At 36.9% G+C, this 22,510-nt stretch overlaps 1 protein-coding gene and 1 pseudogene across 7 annotated transcripts in view; one reads left to right on the forward strand and one right to left on the reverse strand.

Annotated features, from left to right (window-relative positions):
- The window catches only part of LOC110208563 (large ribosomal subunit protein uL24 pseudogene), a 45,516-nt pseudogene that overhangs the window by 9,746 nt on the left and 13,260 nt on the right, over positions 1 to 22,510 (forward strand). The window contains exons 1-3 of one of the 5 annotated variants that reach the window (XR_013487503.1): positions 8,544 to 8,620; positions 11,205 to 11,424; positions 17,702 to 18,181. The product of XR_013487503.1 is annotated as a large ribosomal subunit protein uL24 pseudogene, transcript variant X2 (transcript). Of the gene's footprint in view, positions 1 to 8,543; positions 8,621 to 8,703; positions 8,830 to 11,204; positions 11,425 to 17,701; positions 18,182 to 22,510 lie in introns of those variants that run through there. The other 4 variants (XR_013487502.1, XR_013487505.1, XR_013487504.1 and 1 more) reach the window with 4 other exon arrangements.
- On the reverse strand, positions 117 to 8,546 carry LOC144457902 (VIP peptides-like). Of its 2 annotated transcripts, none has more exons than XM_078156757.1 (6): positions 8,220 to 8,420; positions 7,101 to 7,214; positions 3,701 to 3,835; positions 1,981 to 2,073; positions 1,433 to 1,500; positions 117 to 288 (listed from the first exon to the last, which is right to left on the reverse strand). In XM_078156757.1, exons 1-5 carry the CDS (start codon positions 8,273 to 8,275, stop codon positions 1,479 to 1,481), a joined length of 420 nt encoding a protein of 139 aa, XP_078012883.1. In that variant the 5' UTR covers positions 8,276 to 8,420; the 3' UTR covers positions 117 to 288; positions 1,433 to 1,478. The 2 variants fall into 2 exon arrangements, with proteins under 2 accessions (XP_078012883.1, XP_078012884.1); XM_078156758.1 differs by lacking the exon at positions 8,220 to 8,420 and adding an exon at positions 8,477 to 8,546 and having other exon boundaries at positions 118 to 288.

Consider the following 22,510-nt stretch of genomic DNA (forward strand, 5'->3'; position numbering starts at 1 on the left):
GAATATTGAATGCCAACATGTGCTGCTTTTTTCAATGCATTTATTAAAAGAAAGGATACATAGCATATGAGGCTATGGGTTTTCCTGATTTGAAGAAAATATTTAGCCAAAAATCTCTAAAATGGTATTTACAGTGTAAGCACCACTTTAATTACATGAGAAGCAAATAAATCACAACTGTCATTTCAGCATATACTTGTTTTCATTTGATATTGAATGCTTTTTGATAGATTTATGCAGAACTAAAAAACTAGTCAATTTGTTCATCATAGATTTCTTTCAAGAACTCTGAAAAATAAAAAAATAATTTTAAGAACAAATCTCATTTTATTTAAAAATCTTAGTTTCATTTTTATAATAAAGATCTTAAGATTAATCAACACACTGTGAGCAATCATGCTAGCTCACAAAGGGTCTACTTTTGAAAGAGTGTGACCGTGACACAAGGAAATGAAGTATTAGAGGCCTGGCAGGTATAGCATTAAATATTAGCCACTTCTATACAATGAAGCATTAGTATTCTACCTCAGAAAAATTCATATATATTAAGAAGATATCTAATCAGAGAGAAAGAGTAAGGAAGTACTTTAGATTAAGAAAGAAAATTAAAAAACTTTTTTAAAAATCATGATTTTGTTCTGAAAAGGAAATTCAATTTTGAGGGGGCAGCTAGGTGGCATAGTTGATAGAGCACTGGCCCTTGAAGTGAGGAGGACCTGAGTTCAAATCTAGCCTTAGACACATAATACTAACTAGCTGAGTGACCCTGGGCAAGTCACTTAACCCCAATTGTCTCACCAAAAAAAAAAAAAGGAAATTCAATTTCTGGTCCACATCTCAGCACAAGAAAAATGGGGGGGGGGAGCAGGAAGGGGAAAAATGAAATCAGGGCACCATTTAGAATACCAAACTGCTTACTTTTAACTGTTGATACAACTGATACTAAGAAAACAAAATGAGTTATTCTAAGCTGATTATTGGATTGAGTTCTACATCAACAGAAACCAGAACTGTATAGCCTGAAGTGGTCCATGAAGTTCCCCAATCTTATGAGATATTTTCACTAAGAAAGAAGCATGTTCATGCAAAATGACTCTTGGATATCGAAGGGGGGAGAAGAGAATAGTAATTCATATAGTGTCTGCTACATACCAGGCACTACGCTAAGTACTTTTCAAATATTATTCATTTGATCTTCACAACAAACTTGGGAGGTCAATAATGTTATCCTCATTTTAGTTGAGGAAAATAAAACAAACAAAAGTTATGTGACTTGCTGAGGGTCACACAGCTAGTAAATGTCTGGGACTAGATTTTAACTCAGGTTGTCCTGCCTTCAGGCCCAGTACTTTGTCCACTGTGCATCCTTGCTCTAGACTTAGAGGGTGAGGTGATTGTCCCTAGAACAGAATGATTAATGTTTAAGACTTACTGTTGGGAAGTTCAGCTCTGCTTCTTGAGCATCACTTTCAGGGTTCTCATTTGGGTTCATTTTGTTTACTGTGGGAGACCAGGGAAAAATGCATTTTGAGATTCTTAGACAGCCACAACTAATTGTACTGAAGGTTGAGGCTTCCTTTACCTACATTTGGGGTAACCCAGATGTGAGCAGTATGCTGAGTATAGTTAGAGTGACCCCTAGAGGTGAGAGCAATGAGCCAACATGAGAAGATGGTGCTCTTGGGGTTAGGTCCCTACATTACAATGAGTAGATGTAGTATAAAATCTTGTATTTGTACTTTGTCCATTTACTCACACACACACACACACACACACACACACATACACACACACAAACACTCATTCATATAGACATACATACATACACATAAATACACACACAAACATGCATATATACACATACATACACACATTTAAAATAATATCAATTTGTTACACAAAAATCAAATATCATAGTTAATGAACAATAAATTCTTGACTAGTAGTTTAAAATGCAGTTGGTTAAAATAAATAACTCACTTATTTAATTCATGAAGAATATTTGTAATTAATTGTCTAAAAACATCATCTTGTAAGAGATTCTTTAATTCCTCTTCAAATTGTCTCCTATTCCTAAAATTGAGGAAAAGGTCATTTAAATGTTAAGATATTTATAATTGCATGAAACATAATAGGAAATAAGAATTACCTTTCAATACTAAGAAGAAAATTATTTGGAATACATTGCTAACAAATTATTTTAGTGATTTAAATGACAATTCTCATTCCAGTCATCACCTTAAATGCAAAATGACTCTTATCCAAATTTTATGATAATGCCTTCTGCTTGTCAAAGTTCTCATATATCCAATTAGAGCTTTAAAATATTTTGGAAAATAGCAGGAACCTAGCTATGGTTAAAAATATAGCTTTGTGTTCTGCTTTTTTCGAAGGGATCCATACCTGATTAAGCACATTCTCTAACATGATTGCATTCATTGTCTTTACTTCTTATTGACTGTTTAATTAATTAGTTAATTGTGTTAAAGAGAGTGGAACAAAATACAATTGCAGTCATAGAATAATGGAATGAAAATAGACATTCAAGTCTAGTCCAATATGAGTAACAAGTCTATTGCTTTCCCATTCTCAACAAATGATCATCCAAATACAAATATTTCTAGGGAAGAGGAACTCACTAATTTTCTTTTCTTTTCCTGTTTTTTTTTGGGGGGGTAATTGGGGTTAAGTGACTGGCCCAGGGTCACACAGATAGTAAGTGTCAAGTGTTTGGTCTGAGGCCAGATTCGAACTCAGGTCCTGCTGACTTCAGGGCTGCTACTCTATCCACTGCACCACCTAGCTACCCCTGAAACTCGCTACTTTTCAACACAGCAAGTTCAATTTTTAGTCTACCTATAGTTTTTGAAGGTTCTTTGGAAAGAGCTAAGATCTCTTGGCTACACGGAGAGCAACTCCAATGTAGCCCTTGAACATTTAATGTTCTTAGTGGATGGCACAGACTAAAACATTATGAGTATTGTAGAACTGGGTGCTATTGAAAAATTTGATCAACCTGACCCATCATAATGTATCTAGCAAACCCATAACCGTAGGAGATATAGAAATACTGATATATGAATGAGCTGTGATGAGCTAGATTGACCAATTTTATGGTATACACAGTACTGGCATGTGGCCTTCAGTAGTGCAGTATACAGCATCTTAATGTATTAATAATGATGATGATGATGATTATAATGATAATAACAATAACCAGCATTTAGATAGCATTTTAAGGTTTGCAAACAGTTTACAAATATGATTTCTTATCATTATCACAACCCAGCTAGGTGATATGGTGGATAGAGTACTGAGCCTGGAGACAGGAGGACCTGAGTTCATGCCAGCATCAGACACTTGCAACTGTGTGATCCTGGCCAAGTCACTTAACCTGTTTGCCTCAATTTCCTTAGTGTAGAATGGGAACCCTGGAGCAGGAAATGGTAAACCACTCCAGTATCTTTGCCAAGAAAATACCATAAAAATGAGGTCATGAAGAGTCAGATATAACTAAGCAACTTAAGAACAACATTATATGTTTACAGAGAGGAAACTGAGGCAGCAGAGGTTGTGATCTACCTAGGTTGAGAATGCTAGTGAGTATCTTACCACAGATTTGATCTTTGGTCTTCCTGACTCCAGCACCAGAATTCTATCTAAAATTCTCAGATAAAAAACTGAGTATAAATGACCTTACCTGATCAATGCTCTGGGAGCATCCCCAAAAGACAAGTCATTTTCAGGTAATGAACTTTCCAGATGATCATTTTCCACCTTTAATAAACCTGGATTTTGGTTAGGTTCACTAGGGCCGTCAAACAGCATACCATTGCTGGAAGGGAAAACACCATGAGCTTGCTATAAACTACCACATGACAAAACATTTCTAGAAACATTAAAAGCCATTCAAAGCAAGACACTTACAGATGTACTCTAAAAAAGAAGTCTCTATTAATAGTGAACAGGTAATAAATACAGATAATTCTTTGCTGTCCCATGATGTGCATGCATTTGCATGTGTGTGTGTGTGTGTGTGTGTGTGTGTGTGTGTATGTGTGTTTGTGTTTCTGCAATATAGATTGTACAAATTGAAAAAATACCAAGCAAGGCCAGAAGGATCTATTCTTATCATGGGGTAAAATGAGAAAATAAAAAGAGAGTCAGAAATTAATACCATTAAAAAAAGAAAAAGGTAAGGAAGAGTGTGAAAAAACAATGAAATACAAAAGATGAGAATGCCTTGTTTTGGGCAGATTTGAGGGAGAAGGGCATTAAGTTCTGAGGAAGACAGAAAAGGTAGTCAAACATAGGAAGGAAAAAGAGAAGATGGAAAGATATGCAAAGAAGGAAAAAGCAGGAAGAATAAGGATATGGGAGGAATTTATGTTTGTTAACACAGATAAGGAGGAAATCTTATTACAGCTTTTGAAGTTTCACAAAGTGCAGCAGGTGGCACAGTGGGTAGAGTGCTGGCCCTGGAGTCAGGAAGACTTCAATTCAAATCCAGACTCAGACACTTAGCTGTGTGACCCTGGGCAACACACTTGATCTCTATTTGCTTCATTTTCCTCAACTGTCAAATGATAATAATAGCACTTACTGCACACAGGGTTGTTGTAAAGAACAAATGAGATAACATTTGTAAGGCACTGAGCACAGGGACTGGTATGTAGGAAGCGCTATATAAATGCTTATTCCCTTACCCCATCTTCTTTTTCCCCATAACAACCCACTGATGTGCATAGTGTCAATGTTATTACCTTTATCTTACTAATAAGAAAAAGAGGCAGGCAGAAGTTAAATGACTTGCCTCTGATCATATAGTTAGAAGTCTGTGTCAAAGCTAAGATGTAAACCCAGGTCTCCTGACTTCTAGTTCACCAATCTTTCTACTTTATCCTGCTTCATCTCTTCCTGCTTATATATGCCACATTTGTGTGTGTGTGTGTCACATGTATATAGATATAGACATACACAGAAAAACATACGTAATGCTAATGTATTTATATGCTCAATGACAAATATATAGATTGGGTGTATTTGCATTATGGGTGTTAGGAAAATAAGAGGAAGAGTAAGTTGGATATATGAATTTGACTTACACTTTTTTTCCCTGAAGAAAGACATTCATTGCATGTACTAAGTCAAGAAAATGATCCTTAGATTCTCGTTACACGACAGCAATATGCTTGTTGCAATCTATACTTATAAATGGGTCAATGCATAGCCTGTTTCTGCTATTATATTTCCTAAAACTTGTACTCCTCAAAGAGATTTCATCTGGGACTTGCCTAAGGCAGAAGTGGAACTGTCTGGATATGGTAACTTTGCCCTATGTGTAACAGTAGTTGGTGAGTATTTGGCGTGTGTCTAACAAAAGTCTTCTGCCAGAAACCAAGAGCTTATTCTTCCATTTGCTTGGATTGAAAACAGGATAAAAATGAGAAGAGCAAGAGAGGAGCTTTCCTTATAGCTTGTTTCCTAAGCTTTCCTGGAAAAGATAGACTCTGCCTATGTCATCCTAGATATTTGTGACTAGCTATGCACATTCTTAAATGAGCCAATAGCATTCCTGTGAAGATTAATAAGCTCCAGTGTAGTTTCTTGGAATCACTGCATGTGGCAGGTAGCTGCCCTCTATATTTGTGAATGGGAGCACGTTTACTACAGGTAGAAACCATTATACAATTGGCAGATGGGGAAGCTATGCATATGAAAAATGAACATGTTATATTCCAAATTAAAAAATAAAACTGTGTTTCTAAGAATGAAATTAGGAAGTTGGTTTGAAAAATAAAACCACATACATGAAATGAGCCAATTTAAGTACGTTAGCCTATTCAAAGCAGAGTGCTTAAGGAAAGTGTCAATCTTCTCAGAGTTCTTAAAATATGCAGTGGTGTAGCATCCTATATGGGAATGTACCCCTCAGCAAGTAATGTTGTTCAGGACTGCAACCTGGGCCAAGAAGGTGGATGGCCACCCATAACTCTGTGTCTTACACTCCAGAATAATCTGTTGGTGCTGCCATTGTTCTGTCTCAGAAGTGACTGCTTTCTGGGCATCTTTCAGAGACGTACAGTAACCTGTTTTGATTGATTGCCTTAGAGATTGAGTTTTCCTGACAATAGAACATTTTTTACTCAGCTGGATAAAAGTCTGACTATTAAGTAATAAGGAAGGGTTATACAGACTGGCAAAGGATTTTATCTATGAAACCAGAAGGAGAGATTCAGACTGGCAAGTTTTTTTTTTCCTTTTTGAGATTTAACATAAATTTCCTTTATGTGAAAACCTGAAAGATACAATATTTGCTTGACCTCCACTCAATTAGTATAGAATTTTTTTTAAAGCTCTGAAATGTGGCATCCATCATAGAAGATGGAATAACTAAATACATGGGGATAAAAATCAAATCATATTACAAATGTTTTATACTATGTATGATTTCCTTTAAAAAAAACCCCTCATATTGAATTAATTCTGTCAATATCTATGATTCAGAGCTTTGAGTCAGGTTATTTATACCTCCAAAAAGATCTTTTCTTTGTTGGCTGTAATATACAATATCACAACATGGCCCAAGTGCTAAAAGAGAAAATTTTTGGAAGAAAAAACACCAATATTGATATCTGTAATATTTCCTGAAAATTTTATCTAATGGATTCCAGAAGAAAGTAACTGAAATGAAAATACCATGCAGATAATTGATGTTACCTGAGAAAGTACACCAAGTTAATGATGGTTTAAAAATATTTTGTACTAATGAGACTCTAATAAAGAAAGAAAAGAAAAAAAGCCTACCTTTGGATTATTTGGGGATGTGTTCTGACCTACCCATGTCCTACATCCTACTGCTCTAGCTGATGCTAGAGAAGTGAATTTCAGGGCACCTTTATAATCATTGATGTTATAGTCTGGAATTGATTGGGGAATAAAATGAATAAGAATATCATATCATTGAAGATCACCAAGTAAAAAAGACTCATTTTCAAATAGCTCCAACTTTAAGTGGTCAGCAGGATATGGCCCCTCATCCTACTTCACAGGAGAGTTGGGAGAGAGATGGCAACTTCTCAAGATAAAAGACACCTTACCTCATGGCAGAATATGTTCCAAGAGGTAATGCCAGTGTTTGTGAGCAGAAGATATTAAGAAGCATCAGTGATACCAGGAGCTGGGAGCTACTTCTGGCTTCCATCTTTGAATATCTGAAATAAGTGAAAAACAAACATTTAAATCACCTTCAAGGGCCACAGATGTCATCTACAAAACAGTCCAGCACATCACATAGAAACACACCAAGTTTTTGCCAAGTTCAAAACAAGTGGCGGTCTTTCTATCAAAAGAGATAAAACTTTACCATGGTTACAGATTCAAGCTATAGAATTTCTGCCATTTTGCTCCATCACTTTGAATATAAAATAGTCTCCAGCTATATGTAGCACATTACATATGGATTTCTCACATTTATATACTATATGCTGATTTTTCAAAGAAACCCATATGAACTCAAGGGACACTAACTCCCTTTTGAACAGAGGCATAAGTGAGCAGTCAACTTGAAATCCTTCTAACTAAAGGAATGAGTTTCAAAAAAGGGACCAATGAATAATTGATGTCTCCTCTAATTCTATTTTAATTATCTGGTAAAGAGGAGAAAGTTAGGAGAGACACGTATTCAGAGTTGTTGAAACAGAAAAAGATTACTCTAGAATCCTCTTCCCTTGCTCCTGCAGATACCTTAAAACCTATTAATAGCATAAAATAATGCCAAGTTCCCATTGATGAGTATATTATTATTCAAGTATTTATTCCTTTAGAAAAGAGAACGTGTATGGAGGAAGTAAAAGGTATTTATATCCTTTCTCTTAACATAAGTTTCTAAAAAACCCCCAGGATTTGAAGTTCTTCTATAAGAGGATTAACAAAACAAAATATTTAAAACTGCAAAAAGTGAAGACTTAATTACTCTCATAACGAAGCAGTTGAGCATAAAATGAAAACTTCAGTGCTTGAACAAGACACAAGCTAAAATCTTGTCACAACTACTGATTAAGGAATTTTCATCTGTAAGACAGAAAGAAGTCAGTCTTAAAACAAGAGAAATTGTGCAATAGTAATTTAAACTGAATGAAGAAGAAAGCAGATGAGACATCAATAGAGTAAACAAAAGCAACCTATATAAGATAAGCTTTCCTATTTCACAGTATTACCTGAGAAACTTGGTTTTTGTTATTGATGTGTTGTAAAGAAAAAAAAACACACACATGGAAAACTTACTGCTACAGAGAGAACATTTTGTATAAGCAGTGGGAAGTTCCAGGGAAAAGATAAATACAAGTCGAGTTTCTATTCACTCTGACCTGCAATGCGCTCTCTGTTATGAGGTGTGCTCCTCTCTCAATGATACTGGTTAATATTCAGAATCTTCCTATGCAGAGAATTCCTGTGAAGCCACAAAAGACCTTACCATTCACTGAAGATCTTAAGCTTGGATACAGGGACTGCTCTTCCTAACTCCTGAGCTGAGTCAATCTCTTCACTGTAATCTGACCAGCATTTGAAACACCCTCCTTTTTATAGGGTTTTCACATGGGACAAAACAAACACATAGGTATGGTGATAGATGTCACAATTGTTACTCTCCCCGGAGATGAATGGATGATTTCCTTACTTTATGAGGTGGAAGATCCTAGGTAATCCATGAAGAACACACAATGTTCTTATTATGAATGATTTGTATCAGCTTATGGTAAATAAGTTCAAGATGTAAGGTACAGGGAACAACCCAACTTATGTAAAAAACCAACAGGCCCATTCTTGGTAGGAAATAGTTTTTGTTTTTCTCTAAATGAATGTGGAATTAGTAAGATAGTATTTATTTAAGTGGCTTTTAATGGAAAGCAAAGTTTCACAAGAGAGGTATTTTTCTGAAAAAGTTTCAAAGGAATTCAAAATAAGATCATCTTGTGAATCAAAGTAACAGAATCATTTGGGAGCTCTGTGTGTCTTTGTGTAATCTCATGAAATCTTATGAAAAGTTAACTACATATAATTGCTTATTGTTATTGTAATGGGAAACAATGTTGTTTGTACTTCAATTATTTGTATTTCATTCGTATTATTACAATTTCTCTGTCTTTTTTAGTGAGATTTATGAAATGTGATGAGACTTTCAGAACAGCTTCAGGATCATTTGGACACTCAGGGATTACTGATTAGTCCCTGCAGAGTACTGCTTTCAGACATTGAGCCTCAGAAGTTTAATATCTGTAAAATAAGTTATTTTCATCTTTTCTCAGGTCTCACATATATTATACAAATATTTAATTTTATCTGTTAAGTTTTTGTTTCCTATTAGAACACTACCTTATTGATACTTTCTGAATAATACAACTCTTGGTACATTATTACACATGTTATTCTGGGAACAACTATGGATTCTAATGTTTCACCGCTGAATTTTGAGAGGAAAAAAACCTCATGAAATGCCACTCTAACAGAGAGATTCTCTTTGCAAATGGGATGTAATATGGATTCCTGGGAAGTACATGGGATTTGGAGTCAGAGACCTTGTGTTTGAATCCTTCCTCTTCCACTGACCAGATGTGAGCTCCTAGGTCAATCACTTAACCTCTCTGTGGTATAAATTATCCCCAAGCTCTCTTCTACCCTTTGATTACTTTATCACCTACTTTTTTCTGAGAGGAATAGTCCCCAAATGCCCTGCATCAGAACAGCTACCCTAGTAAAGTATGAAGGTTTTTTTTACCCTCTAAACAGTGACAGAAAGGCCTAGCCACAGAACTATCCAGTGAGGTCGATGAGCAATAGAGGGCTGAGGTGATCGAAACAGGATGCTGAGAGTGAGTTTCAACAGTGGTGGATGGATGGCAGCCACCTGGTTTATCTCTCTTCTGCTGATTGCCTTTGGAAGGATGTGGGGATCAGATAATTCTATCTCCCTGTGTGGAAACTTGATAGACTTTGTCCTGACACTATTCAATCAGAAGCATAGCTCAATGTATGTGCATGATCTCAAGCAAAGTAGATGACCAACACAGAGTCAGGGTGTCTATAGTTTCTGTATTCATTAATGTGGTGTGACAGTGTCCCTATTTGTGGATGACTTGCCTTTGCTTTGGTCTTGACTGGTAATTGGTAAGGACTAAATTTCCAGGTTTTCTACTGCTGGCTATTTTGGGAATGAGGTGGGATCAGGTCAGAAAGGAGACTGATTGAGGGTTGTGGTTAGGGATGTATGCATGATTGCTTGGCTATTATGGTGCTTATGCTTTTAAAAAATATCAGTTTGCTTAAATGCATTCTAAAATGCCTTAAGGTAATTAAATGACATACAGGTTTGGGGGCATAATGGGAGTTTTAGTTAAGTAAGTGGGAGATGGAGGTGGGAGATTTGATTGGAGTTCACCCAATCAAATGATTGATGGACACAGGCATACATCTAGATGGTCATTAAAACCTGGGTACATACCCTGTAGAGAGCAGAGTTAAGAAGTGATTGCTAATCAACTGCTTTGAAGATTCAGACAGAATTATAGGCAACTTGGACTTCTTCTGATAATGGGATGGTTATTACCCCAGCATTGCCATGAATTCAATATCAAGATGCCCTGAATGTCTTTTGAATGATATTGCCTTCTGATACTAACCCCAAAATAAAGCTGTTTATGAAAGAGCAGTGAGAGAATGAATTCTCCGTGTCAACATCCTTAATGAGCCAGAATAGCCAGGAATTTCTTAGACTTTTAAATAAAAATGAGAGGGAAATAGGGATATATAAGGAAAAGTGGGTCAAGGAGGATAAGGTTAGTTGACTTAATGAGGTAATTAAACCAAAATATGGTGAATGCTGAAGATAATTGAATATCAGTATAGTTCTTGGCCAGTTCTTGCTTTTGAGAATCTAACCAAGAATTTTTCTTTTTTAAATGAAGACATGTGAAAACAAAAAGAAAAGTAATTATAATAGTGACTACAGAGGCTCTAATTACAGAGGAAATTATAGTCTTTTATGTAATGTTGTACTTTATATTGAGCATGGTGAAACGATTTGACCACTTGTTCCTTAGTTGAACAGACTTATTGCTACATTTCGTGCCTTCATTTTGCCTTGAGATAACAGACTAAATGGCCATCTTGCCTTTCTCTCTCTCCACCTCCTGTGTTCCTTCTAGGTGACTTTGGTTAGATCACCAAAGGAAAAGTGCTGAATCCAGGAAGTGATGGGGATACCTTGATTAATAACATTCCACCAAGAAGCTCAATTAATTTGGAGATTAATGATGACACCAGCAAGATACAAATTGAACAGATGATGGGGGAATGAAGTTTTCTTCCTGAGACATTGTGATCAACTTTCTACATTCTCTGGAGATTAGCCTTTCTCTAATTCAAGTGAGCGAGTGCTTCTCAGATCAGAATTATGTAGAAAGGACAAAAACTAAAAAGAGCTACTGATGTCAGAGAAGTGGGAGAGAAAGGGTGACATGGTTTTAGATGCAATCAATGTAAGCAGAAAGAAAAATGCCATGAAATTGCTTCTCTTCCTCTCCCCCTCACACACATTCTATTAATAAAGCAAGCAAGAAACCATTTTGTTTTATGCCCATAAGACTAGCTTTAATGGCAAGTAAAATTTACATGGTAAGATTGTGCAGTGGGTGGGGCACTGGACTGGAAACCAGGAAGATGCATTTTCTTGAATTCAAACCTGGTCTCAGACACTTATTAGCTATGTGACCCTGGGCAAGTCACTTAACCCTGTTTACCTCAGTCCTCATCTGTAAAATGAGCCAAAGAAGCAATAGCACTTCTAGGGCTATATCCCAAAGAGATCAAACAAATGGGAAAAGGACCCACATGTACAAAAAACATTCATAGCAGCTCTTTTTATGGTGGCAAAGAATTGGAAATTGAGAGGATGCCCATCAATTGGGGAATGGCTGAGCAAGTTGTGGTATATGAATGTAATGGAATACTATTGTGCTATAAGAAATGATGAACAGGCTGACTTAAGAAAACCTGGAAAGACTTATATGGTCTGATGCTGAGTGAAGTGAGCAGAACCAAGAGGACTTTGTATGCAATAACAGCCATGTTATACGATGACTAATATTGTTAAACTGAACCCTTCTCAGCATTACAAGGATCTAAGACATCTCCAGAGGCTTCAGGATGGAAAATGCTGTCCACATCCAAAGAAAGAACTATGGAAGTCGAATCGCTATCACTTATTTTTATCTTCTGTTGAGTTTTGTTTCCTCTTTCTGATGATTCCTCCTATTGGTTTTAATTTTTACTCACAACTTCACTAGTGTGAAAATATGTTTAATAGGAATGTAAATGTAAAGCCTATATCATATTGTGCACTGTCTTGGGGAGGGTGGGGGGGAGGAAGGGGAAGAAAAATTTTCAACTCAAAAGCATATGGAAGTGATTGTTGATAAATTAAAATAAATAAAAGAAAATGAGTTGGAGAAGAAAATGGAAAACCACTCCAGTACCTTTGCTAAGAAAACCCCAAATGGGGGTCACAATGAGTTGGACATAACTGAACAACAACATTCTAACAAAATTTACCTGGAAATGCTGTTAGTAGTTTTGGCAGTTTCATCTGCATTCAAGACAATGAAAGTGTTAGTGAGGATGATAACAGTTGCTACCCCACTAAATAAACACATGTGATTCTAGAATCACTATCCAAAATGTAGAGTAGGAGACTTTTGTGGCTTGAGATAAGAACAGCTTCTCAGTTTTCATGGTTTTTAAAAAGTCCTGATTTATTTTCATGAATAAATTCTACTTTGAAGCAAGTGCATACAATTTGTCTAGCTGTTGTGTTCTCTGCCTGTTTTATGGTTTGAATGTATGTGGTGGGTTTTATTTGCATGATACTTCTTGTATGAATTGCTTTGACCTTTATTTTATGGGTTTTTAGACTGTTCAATGTAGTGGGGAATATTTAAGTTTCCAGGAATGCGCATGGGTAAGGGCCATATTCACATGTAAATGAAAGGGAGAAGCTAAAGAAGGAAAACTATAGCCAGGCTGGGGAACATGGATGTAAAATCCAGCAGAGGAGGCCTGTCTCCTAGAAAATTCTTCAGGTTCCAAGGAAATGTTGGATTTGGGGCAGGAGGAAGCAGTCCCAGACTTGGTTTGTTTTTTCAGAAACCTTTCTAACTTAGCCATGGCTTAACTTGTGAACTGGTGGCAGTATGCCATTTCAGGAGTGAGAGATTCTGTAGGAAGAGTTATTGTTTGTCTTGCTTTCATCTCTTACCTATCATTCCCCTGCCCACAATTCTCTATCCTTTCCCTGCCCCCCTCCCAACTACCACAACACACATAGAGCATGGCTCCATTGCTTTCCCACAGCATTCTCATTCCAAGAAATTACTCTCTTTTGAAAGTTCTCTACTCTCCACTCATATTTTCTCTCTATTTGAACTTCTCTGAACTCTGTATCTTTTAACACAGGCATTTTTATGGATGACCTCTAAGGTCCCTTTAAACTCTAATCCCATATCTTTCCTTTCTCTTGTGGCTAAACTCTACTTCCTTTCTTTTCCCTTTCTTTTAATTCTCAACCATCTGTCTTCTGGTTTCATCATTCAACTGCTCTCTCTGTGGTTACTGGTTGTTTGTCCTTCATTCTCAAAGAGGACCATGGCATAGGGAAGATATTGCCATGACTTGCAAGTGAATTGGATTTGAGTGAGGGAGGGCTGTGCATCCATTTGAGCTGTCTAGTATGTAGTAGGGTGAAGGAGGGCTTTTCAGAGTCACCAGCCTAGCTTTCTCCTCTGGAGCCATCTGGGTCTGTCTGATTACAGTCTGATTACTCCTTTTCAGTCTCCTTTGCTAGATGTTCATCCAGGTTATGCCTACTAAGCATGCGAGTTCCAGAGGGTTCTGCCCTGGGTCTTCTTCTCCTTTTTCTCTATTCCATGTTACTTGGTGATCTCATCAACTTTTATGGATTCAATTATTAACCTATGCAGATGATTTTCAAATTAACTTATCCAGCCCTAACTTCTCTGCTGACCTCTAGTTTATGTCTCTAACTATATACTAAACAACTCAGATGAATATCCTATGGACATCTTAAACTCAAAATGTCGAAAACTGAACTCCTCTTTTCCCCAAAACCTTCTCCCCTTCCAAACTTCTCTATCATTGTCAAAGACACCACCATCTTCTCAGTCTCCCAGGCTCAAAACTTAGAGGTCATCTTCAATTCCCCCCATTCTTTTACCTTCTTCTTTCCCTTATGTCTAATCCATTGGCAAATTTTGCCATATTTACTTTTGTAACATCTGTCTTATATGCCTCCTTCTCTCCTTGGACAGTGCCACCACCCTTGTGCCAACCTTGATCACCTTACACCAGGACTACTGCAATAGTCTGGTGCTTGGTCTCTCTGCCTCGAGTCTCTCCCCATTCCATTCTATCCTCTACTCAGCTTTCAAATTAATTTTCCTAAAAGTCTGATCATTTTATCCCCCTATTCAATAAACTGTAGTGACTCCCTGTCACCTCCAGTATCAAATGTAAAATCCTGCTTGGCATCCAAAAACTATTCACAACTTGGCCCCCATCCCCACCCCACCTTTCCTGTTTTCTCATGCTTTATTACAACCCATATACTCTAAGATTCAGTGATGTTGTTTTCTTTTCTGTTCTTCAAACAAGACTCTTGAGAGAAATGATTGTTAACCAATTCATATTAGAGGGAATCTAATTTTTTTTTCTCTTTCTTTTTCCTCAGTCAGTTACTAGGTCAAGGCAGCCTCTGCAGGACAGGGCTAATGATGAGATTGGGTTCAACCCAGAATTATATCCCTTATACTTGTAATTCACAACACACCATCTCCCACCTCAGGGCATTTTCATTTGCTGCCCTATACCTAGAATGCTCTCCTGGCTTCCCTGGCTTTCTTCAAGTCTCAGACAAAATCTCATCTTCTATAGGAAATTTTTCTAGATCCTTCTTAATTCTAGTGCTATCTCTTTGTTAATTAGTTCCAGTTTATCTTGTTTATACATAATTGTTTGCATGTTGTCTCTTCCATTACATTGTGAACTTGAAAGCAGGTACTGTCTTTTACCTATCTTGCATCCACAAATAGCACTTAGCTTGGTTCTTTGCACGTAGTAGGTATTTAATAAATGTTTACTGACTGACTCTAGGATTTATTGAATAGAGGGATGATGTGGTCACACATGTACTTTAGGAAGATCAGTTTGATAGCTGAATGGAGTGGTGAGAGACTAGAGACAGGGAGAACAACCAGCAAGATATTGCAACAGTCAAAGCATGAGTCAATTATCTAGTAACTATACTCTAGGGTTCTTGACTTGGAATCTGTGAATTTTTTTAGAAATAAATTTTTATAACTATACATCAATATAATTAGTTTCTTATGTATTATGTTCTATGTATTTTAAAATTATTCTAAGAAGGGCTCCATAGGTTTTACTGTACTGAAAAGAGTCTATGACATAGAAAAGATTAAGTACTTCTGTTTAGAGCTTGGCAAATTTATGGAGATCTTTCACCAAAAGACTTGGAATGAGTTTTTTTGGCCATAGCAATTCACTAAACAGTCTACTAAATGCATGTAAAGGTTGTGATTTTTACCAGTGACGGAAATAATTAAAGCAGTGAAATCACAGGTTTTTTTTCTTTTTTCTTTTTTTTAAGTGAGGCAATTGGGATTAAGTGACTTGCCCAGAGTCACACAGCTAGGATGTATTATGTGTCTGAGGCTGGATTTGAATTCAGGTCCTCCTGACTCCAGGGCCAGTGCTCTATCCACTGCTCCACCTAGCTGCCCCAAAATCACAGATTTTTAAAGTGGGCAGTTATTGCTTAAAAAATTTCCCGCCACCTCTTTATGGGGTGGTAAAATATGCAAAAAGGAAAAGAAACTTTTGATCACAGATTTTGAACTGTATATCCTCAGAGGATACCTCCCCTAATATTAAAGATGAGGAAACTGAGGCTCAAAGAGGTTAACTAACTTGACCCAAATCGACCAAGTAGCAAGTAGTAGAGTTAGGACTTGAAGCTGGGTGGTGCAGGGGATAGAGCACCAAGCCTGGAGTCAGGAAGGCTTATCTTCCTAAGTTCAAATCTGGCCTCAGACACTAACTGTGTGACCTGGGCAAGTCACTTAACCCTGTTTGCTTCAGTTTCTTCATTTGTAATATGAGAATGAAATGGCAAACCACTCTAGAACTTTTGCCAAGATAATGCCAAATGGGATCACAAAGAGTTGTACAATGACTGAAAATGATTAAACAACCATATCTGTCTCTAAATCCAGTATATTTGTTCACTGCACCACATTCTTAATAGGAAAACTAGATAAGCAAATATTCCATTTTCCCAATCTGTCTATGATTGTATTTCTGAATCAGAAATCATGCTAAGGGAAATGATGTCAATCAGCAAATATTTAAGGACCTATGTGCCTAACACAATAGTATATAATTGTTATTTACAGCCAAACCATTTCATTGTCTCCTTCACCTCCTTTTCCTCCTCCTCTTCCTTTCCTTCTTCATCAGGGTTTATTAAGTGCTTACAATTGGGACATTTTTGTAAGTATAAGGGATCTGTCTTTATCTGAGATACATTATATGTGATGTTATAACTGATCATCTGAAATATTATTTTAAGTTACATTTGTTTAAAAACTGTTTACATTTTAAAGTTAATAATTTGAGATATTTAACCCCCCTCCCCAACTGTCAATGAAATGTCACTCTACTGATTTTCCATACTATTTTCCCTTGTCCTGTCAGCTAAGAAGACCAGACAGAAAGCTATTTCTTTTGCATCTAGTACTTAACCCTTTTTGGCGGCAAAAATGGAGTTCTTCCTAGCAGGTGCTGAAGAGGGTTGGAATTCATCTTCATGATTTCCATTACAATCCTGGAGACACTTATTTGTTCCCCCAAGGTGGCATTTGGAGTCATGCATCTGGCCTTTGTCATTTCCATATAGGTTACATGGTCATACCAAGCCATTTTGTTCTAATTGCAACACATTTTATCCCTGCTGGGAAGAGGGTACATGGCTTCTGTGAGGCATTTTTAAAATTTAGTATTTCATTTTCCCCCAGTTACATGTAAAAACAATTTTTAACATTTATTTTTTAAAGCTTTGAATTCCAAATTCTCACCCTTCTCCCCCACCCCCACAATGAGAAGCAATTTGATATAGGTTTTACACGTGTAGTCATGCATATCCACAATAGTTATGTTGTGAAAGAAAACAGAGACAAAAAAACTCAAGAAAAATAAAGAAAATAAAAAGAAGTATGCTTCAATCTGTATTTAGACACCACTAGTTCTTTCTCTGGGAATGGATAATATTCTTTATCATAAGCCTTTCAAAATTGTCTCAGATCATTGTATTGCTGAGAATAGCTAAGTCATTCATAGCTGATCAACTTACAACATTGCTGTTACTTTGTACACAGTATACTTCACTTTGTATCAGCCCATGCAAATCTGTCTAGGTTTTTAGGTTTCTTTCTAGAGCATCCTGCTCATCATTTCTTATAGTGCAATAGTATTCCATCATAATCATATACTACAATTTGTTCAGCCATTTCCCAATTGATGGGCATCCTCTCAATTTCTAATTCTTTGCCCCCAGAAAAGAGCAGCTATGTTTTTTCAGGTGGTCCAACTTGCCAAAATGAAGTTCAATCCATCCGTGACCTCAGACCAAAGCAAGAATCTCAAGAGACGCTTCAATATGCCCTTGCAAATCCAGCACAAGATTATGTTGTCCCCACTCTCCAAGGAGCTGAGGCAGAAGTACAATGTCCACTCAATGACCATCTGGAAGGACGACGAGGTCCAGGTGGTTCGTGGACACTACAAAGGTCAGCAAATTGGCAAGGTAGTACAGGTTTACAGAAAGAAATACGTCATCTACATTGAGTGTGTGCAGCATGAAAAAGCTAATGGCACAACTGTCCATGTGGGCATTCACCCTAGTAAGGTAGTTATCACCAGACTAAAACTGGATAAAGATTGCAAAAGGATTCTTGAACATAAAGCCAAATCCCGACAAGTTGGAAAGGAGAAGGGCAAATATAAAGAAGAAACCATTGAAAAGATGCAAGAATAAAGTGGTCTGTTATACAGTTGTAATTAAAAATTAAATTTTTTTTAAAAAAAGAGCAGCTACAAGTATTTTTGTACATATAGTTCCTTCTCCTTTATTTTTAAAAATCTCTTTTGGGATATAGAACTAGTAGTGATATTGCTCAGGCACAGGGTATCCATGGTTTTATTGGGCATAGTTCCACATTGCTCTATAGAATGGTAGAATCAGTTCACAACTCCACCAATGGTGCAGTAATGTCTAATTTTTCCACATTCCCTCCAGCATTTGTCTTTTACCTTTTCTGTCCTATTAGCCAATCTGACAGGTATGAGACAGTACCTTAGAATTGTTTTAATTTGCATTTCTCCAATCAATAGTAAATTAGAGTATTTTTATATGCCTTTAGATAGCTTTGATTCCTTCATCTGAAAACATATCTTTTGATCATTTGTCAACTGGGGAATGGCTTTTTTTTTTCATTATAAATTTGTCTCAATTTTTTATATGTTTGAGAAATGAGGTCTTTATCAAAGAAACTTGCTTCAAAAATTTTTTCACAGTTACAATTGCTAACTGTATTGCCCCTCCCAATCTATTCCCACCATTTATTCTATTCTCTCTCTCCTTTCACCCTATTCCTCCTCAAAAGTGTTTTGCTTCTCACTATCACCTCTCCCAAAATGGACTCCTCTCTATTACTCCCACCTTCTCTTATCCCCTTCCTCCTACTTTCTTGTAGGGTAAGATAGATTTCTAAACCCAATTGAGTGTGTACGTCATTCCCTCTTTGAGCTAGTTCTGATGGGAATAAGGTTCACTTACCCCCCCTCACTTCTCCCTACCTTCCTTTCCTCTACTGTAAAAGCTTTTTCTTGCCTCTTTTATGTGAAATAATTTACCCTATTCTACCTCTCCCTTTCTCTTTCTCCCAGTACATTCCTTTCTCACCCCTTAATTTTATTTTTTAGATATCATCCCTTCATAGTCAACTCACACCTGTGCCCTCTAGTTTTATATATTCTTTCTAACTACCCTGATGTATAGTGAGAAAGGTCTTATGAGTTACAAATATCATCTTCTCGTGTAGGAATGTAAACAGTTTAGTCTGATTAAGTCTCTTATGATTTCTCTTTCCTGTTTACCTTTTTATGCTTCTCTTGAGTCTTGTATTTGAAGGTCAAATGTTCTATTCAGCTCTGGTCTTTTCATCAAGAATGTTTGAAAGTCCTCTCTCTCATTGAATGTCCCTTTTTCCCGTAAAGGATTATATGCAGTTTTGCTGGGTAGGTGATTCTTGGTTGTAGTGCTAGCTCTTTTGACCCCCAGAATATCATATTCAAAGCCCTCTGATCCTTTAATGTAGGAGCTGCTAAATCTTGTGTTATCTTGACTGTGGCTCCATGATACTTGAATTATTTCTTTCCGGTTACTTGCAGTAGTTTCTCCTTGATCTGAGAGGTCTGGAATTTGGCTACAATATTCCTAGTAGTTTTCATTTTGGGATGTCTTTCAAGGGTGATATGGATTCTTTCAATTTCTATTTTACCCTCTGGTTCTCTTGAATGATAATGTCTATGTTCTTTTTTTGATCATGGTTTTCAGGTAGTCCAATAATTTTAAAATGATCTCTCCTGGATCTATTTTCCAGATTACTTGTTTTTCCAGTGAGATATTTTACATTGTCTTCTATTTTTTCATTCTTTTGGTTTTGTTTCATTGTCTCTTGATTTCTTATAAAATCATTAGCTTCCATTTGTTCCATCCTAATTTTAAGGAATGATTTTCTTCAGTGAGTTTTTGGACCTCCTTTTCCATTTGGTAAATTTTGCTTTTTAAGGCGTTCTTCTCCTCATTAGCTTTTTCAACCTCTCTTACCATTTGGCCTAGTTTGTTTTTTAAAGTGTCATTTTCTTCAGCATTTTTTTGTGTCTCCTTTATCAACCTATTGACTTGTTTTTCATGATTTTCTTGCATCACTCTCATGTATTTTCCCAATTTTTCCTGTACTTTTCTTACTTGATTTTCAAAATCCTTTTTGAGCTCTTCCATGGCCTGAGACAAATTCATATTTTTGTTGGAAACTTTGGATGTAGAAGCTCTGATTTTGTTATCTTCTTCTGAGTGTGTGTTTTGATCTTCCTTGTCACCATAGTAAGTTTCAACAGTCAGAGTTTTTCCTGTTGTTCACTAATTTTCCCCGCCTATTACTTGACTTTTAACTCTTTGTTAAGGTAGGGCTCCAATTCCAGTGTTGAGGGTGTACTGTCTCAAGCTTCAGGGACTCTGTGCAGCTGTTTTCAGAGATACTTCTAGAGACCTGTAAGTTTTCAGTTCTTCTGAGGTGATATGATCTAAGGAGAGATTTTACTCTTCTTGTGGCCTGTGCTCTGGTCTCTGAATGACCTGAAGCACTCTATTCTGCCCTGGAACTGTGAGGAGGGTTCTCTCTGCACTGCTGCCATAAGCTTTACTGTGCCAGTGCTCCTCCTCACCCCAGAACTGCCACACAAGACTGTGACCCAGATGCAAGTATGGGCAAAGCAACAGAGTCATGCCTCAGTGCTAGCAAAAAGACCTCTATAATCTCCTTCTAACCAGTTGTTAAATCCCCTTACCATCTGTGGGCAGAGAGCTCCATGAGCAGCTCCTGTTACTGCTGATTTAGTGGCTCTCAAGGCCTGCTCCTGGTTTGCTGTGGCTGGGACTATGCTGATGCAGCTTGTGGTGGACTGCCCCCATCTCTTAACCTGGTGCAACAGACCTTTCCCACCAACTTTCCAAGTTGTCTTCAGCTTGAAATCTGTTTCCTTCTGTCTTTTTGTGGGTTATGCTGCTCTAGAATTTGTTTAGAGTCATTTTTAAAGGTACTTGAAAGGGTTTGGGGGAGAGCTCAGGTGAGTACCTCTCTTTACTCTGCCATCTTGACTCTGCCTCTCTCTATGAGGCATTTTTGAAGTTATTGTATATTTACAATTTTGTACAAGGATAGACAAAATGCTAGTAAGATATTAAATTTAATACAGCATTTTAAAATAATTAACTTTTTATTAGGATAGTTAACATTTATATAGTGCCTTACAGTTTGCAAAATACTTTGTAAGTGTTGTCTTATTTGAATTTCATAACAACCCCATTGCATAAGTATTAAAGAAATTATTTGTCTTCATTTTGCAGATGTAGAAACCAAGGCTCAGAGAAGTGATTTAATCATAGTCACACTGATAGCAAGTGTCGGTAGTAGGATTTGAACACAGGTGTTTCTGACTCCAAATCCAGCATTTTAGCCACCCTGAGTATAACAATTTAAGTAACTTGCTCGTGGTCTCACAGCTATGAAGTATCAGAGGAAGGATTTGAATTCATGTCTTCTTGACTCCAAATCCAGCATTCTATCCATTCCACCACATCTATATATCTATCTTCCAAATATTGAAGATGACTATAATATTCCCCCATGCCTTCCTATGTCTTCTCTTATATGAGTTTTAATTCCTTTATTTGTCAAATTCAGATAGTATTTCAGAGGGCTATTGTGAGGATGAAATGAGAATGCATATTTAACAGTTTCTAAACTTCTCAATACTTGATAGATACCTAATAACTGTTAAATTGAAGATTTTTGTAGTTTATAAAGGGCTTTGCTAATAAAAGACCAGTGAGTTGATATCATTTCCCATATCTTACAGATGAAAGAGCTGAGGCTTAGGAAGATAAAATGATTTTCCTGCTGTTACCTGGTTAGTAATGTCAAGGATCAGGGCTATATGTTAACCAGAATCTCCTGTGTCCTTTCTGTAACATCTTACGTCCTCCCATATGATCATATGTAAGGATTAGACTAGTAAGCTAGGAGGTCTAAGTCATATATAAGTAGCAAATCATTGTTGAGTCCTCAACTATTGTTATCAAGGGGAAAAAATACCAAAATTCTTCTGTTAGCGCAATGAGTCAGAGACCAGGGGCTGATAGATAAAATAAGAGAGAACCATAAGAGTCTTTTGGGCATCCATTGACTCCATCAGTGTCTCATCATTATACAAGAGTGGCATTTCCTCTTGCTGCCTGGGGCCCTCCAGGCCCGGCTGCTTCACAGCTTTCTGAGTAAATGTCAGACTCAGGTTTTACACTGTTTTCTTGTTTTGTCAAAAAGTTCCTGTAGGGTTCCTGATCAACCAGCTAATTTTCTGACTTCACTAGTGCCTGTAGTCAAGCGTAAATGTTATTTTGGTATGAAACCAATTTCTGAGATTATCATCATCCTACCAGCAAAATTACCTCAGGGCTTGTAGTCATCAAGGTTCAAGAGATCATCTATTTTTAATCCATGAACTATTAGTAACTTTGATTCTC

The sequence above is a fragment of the Phascolarctos cinereus genome, unplaced genomic scaffold (genome assembly GCF_003287225.1).
Source record: "Phascolarctos cinereus isolate Bilbo 61053 unplaced genomic scaffold, phaCin_HiC Scaffold_5;HRSCAF=322, whole genome shotgun sequence".
NCBI lineage: Eukaryota > Metazoa > Chordata > Mammalia > Diprotodontia > Phascolarctidae > Phascolarctos > Phascolarctos cinereus.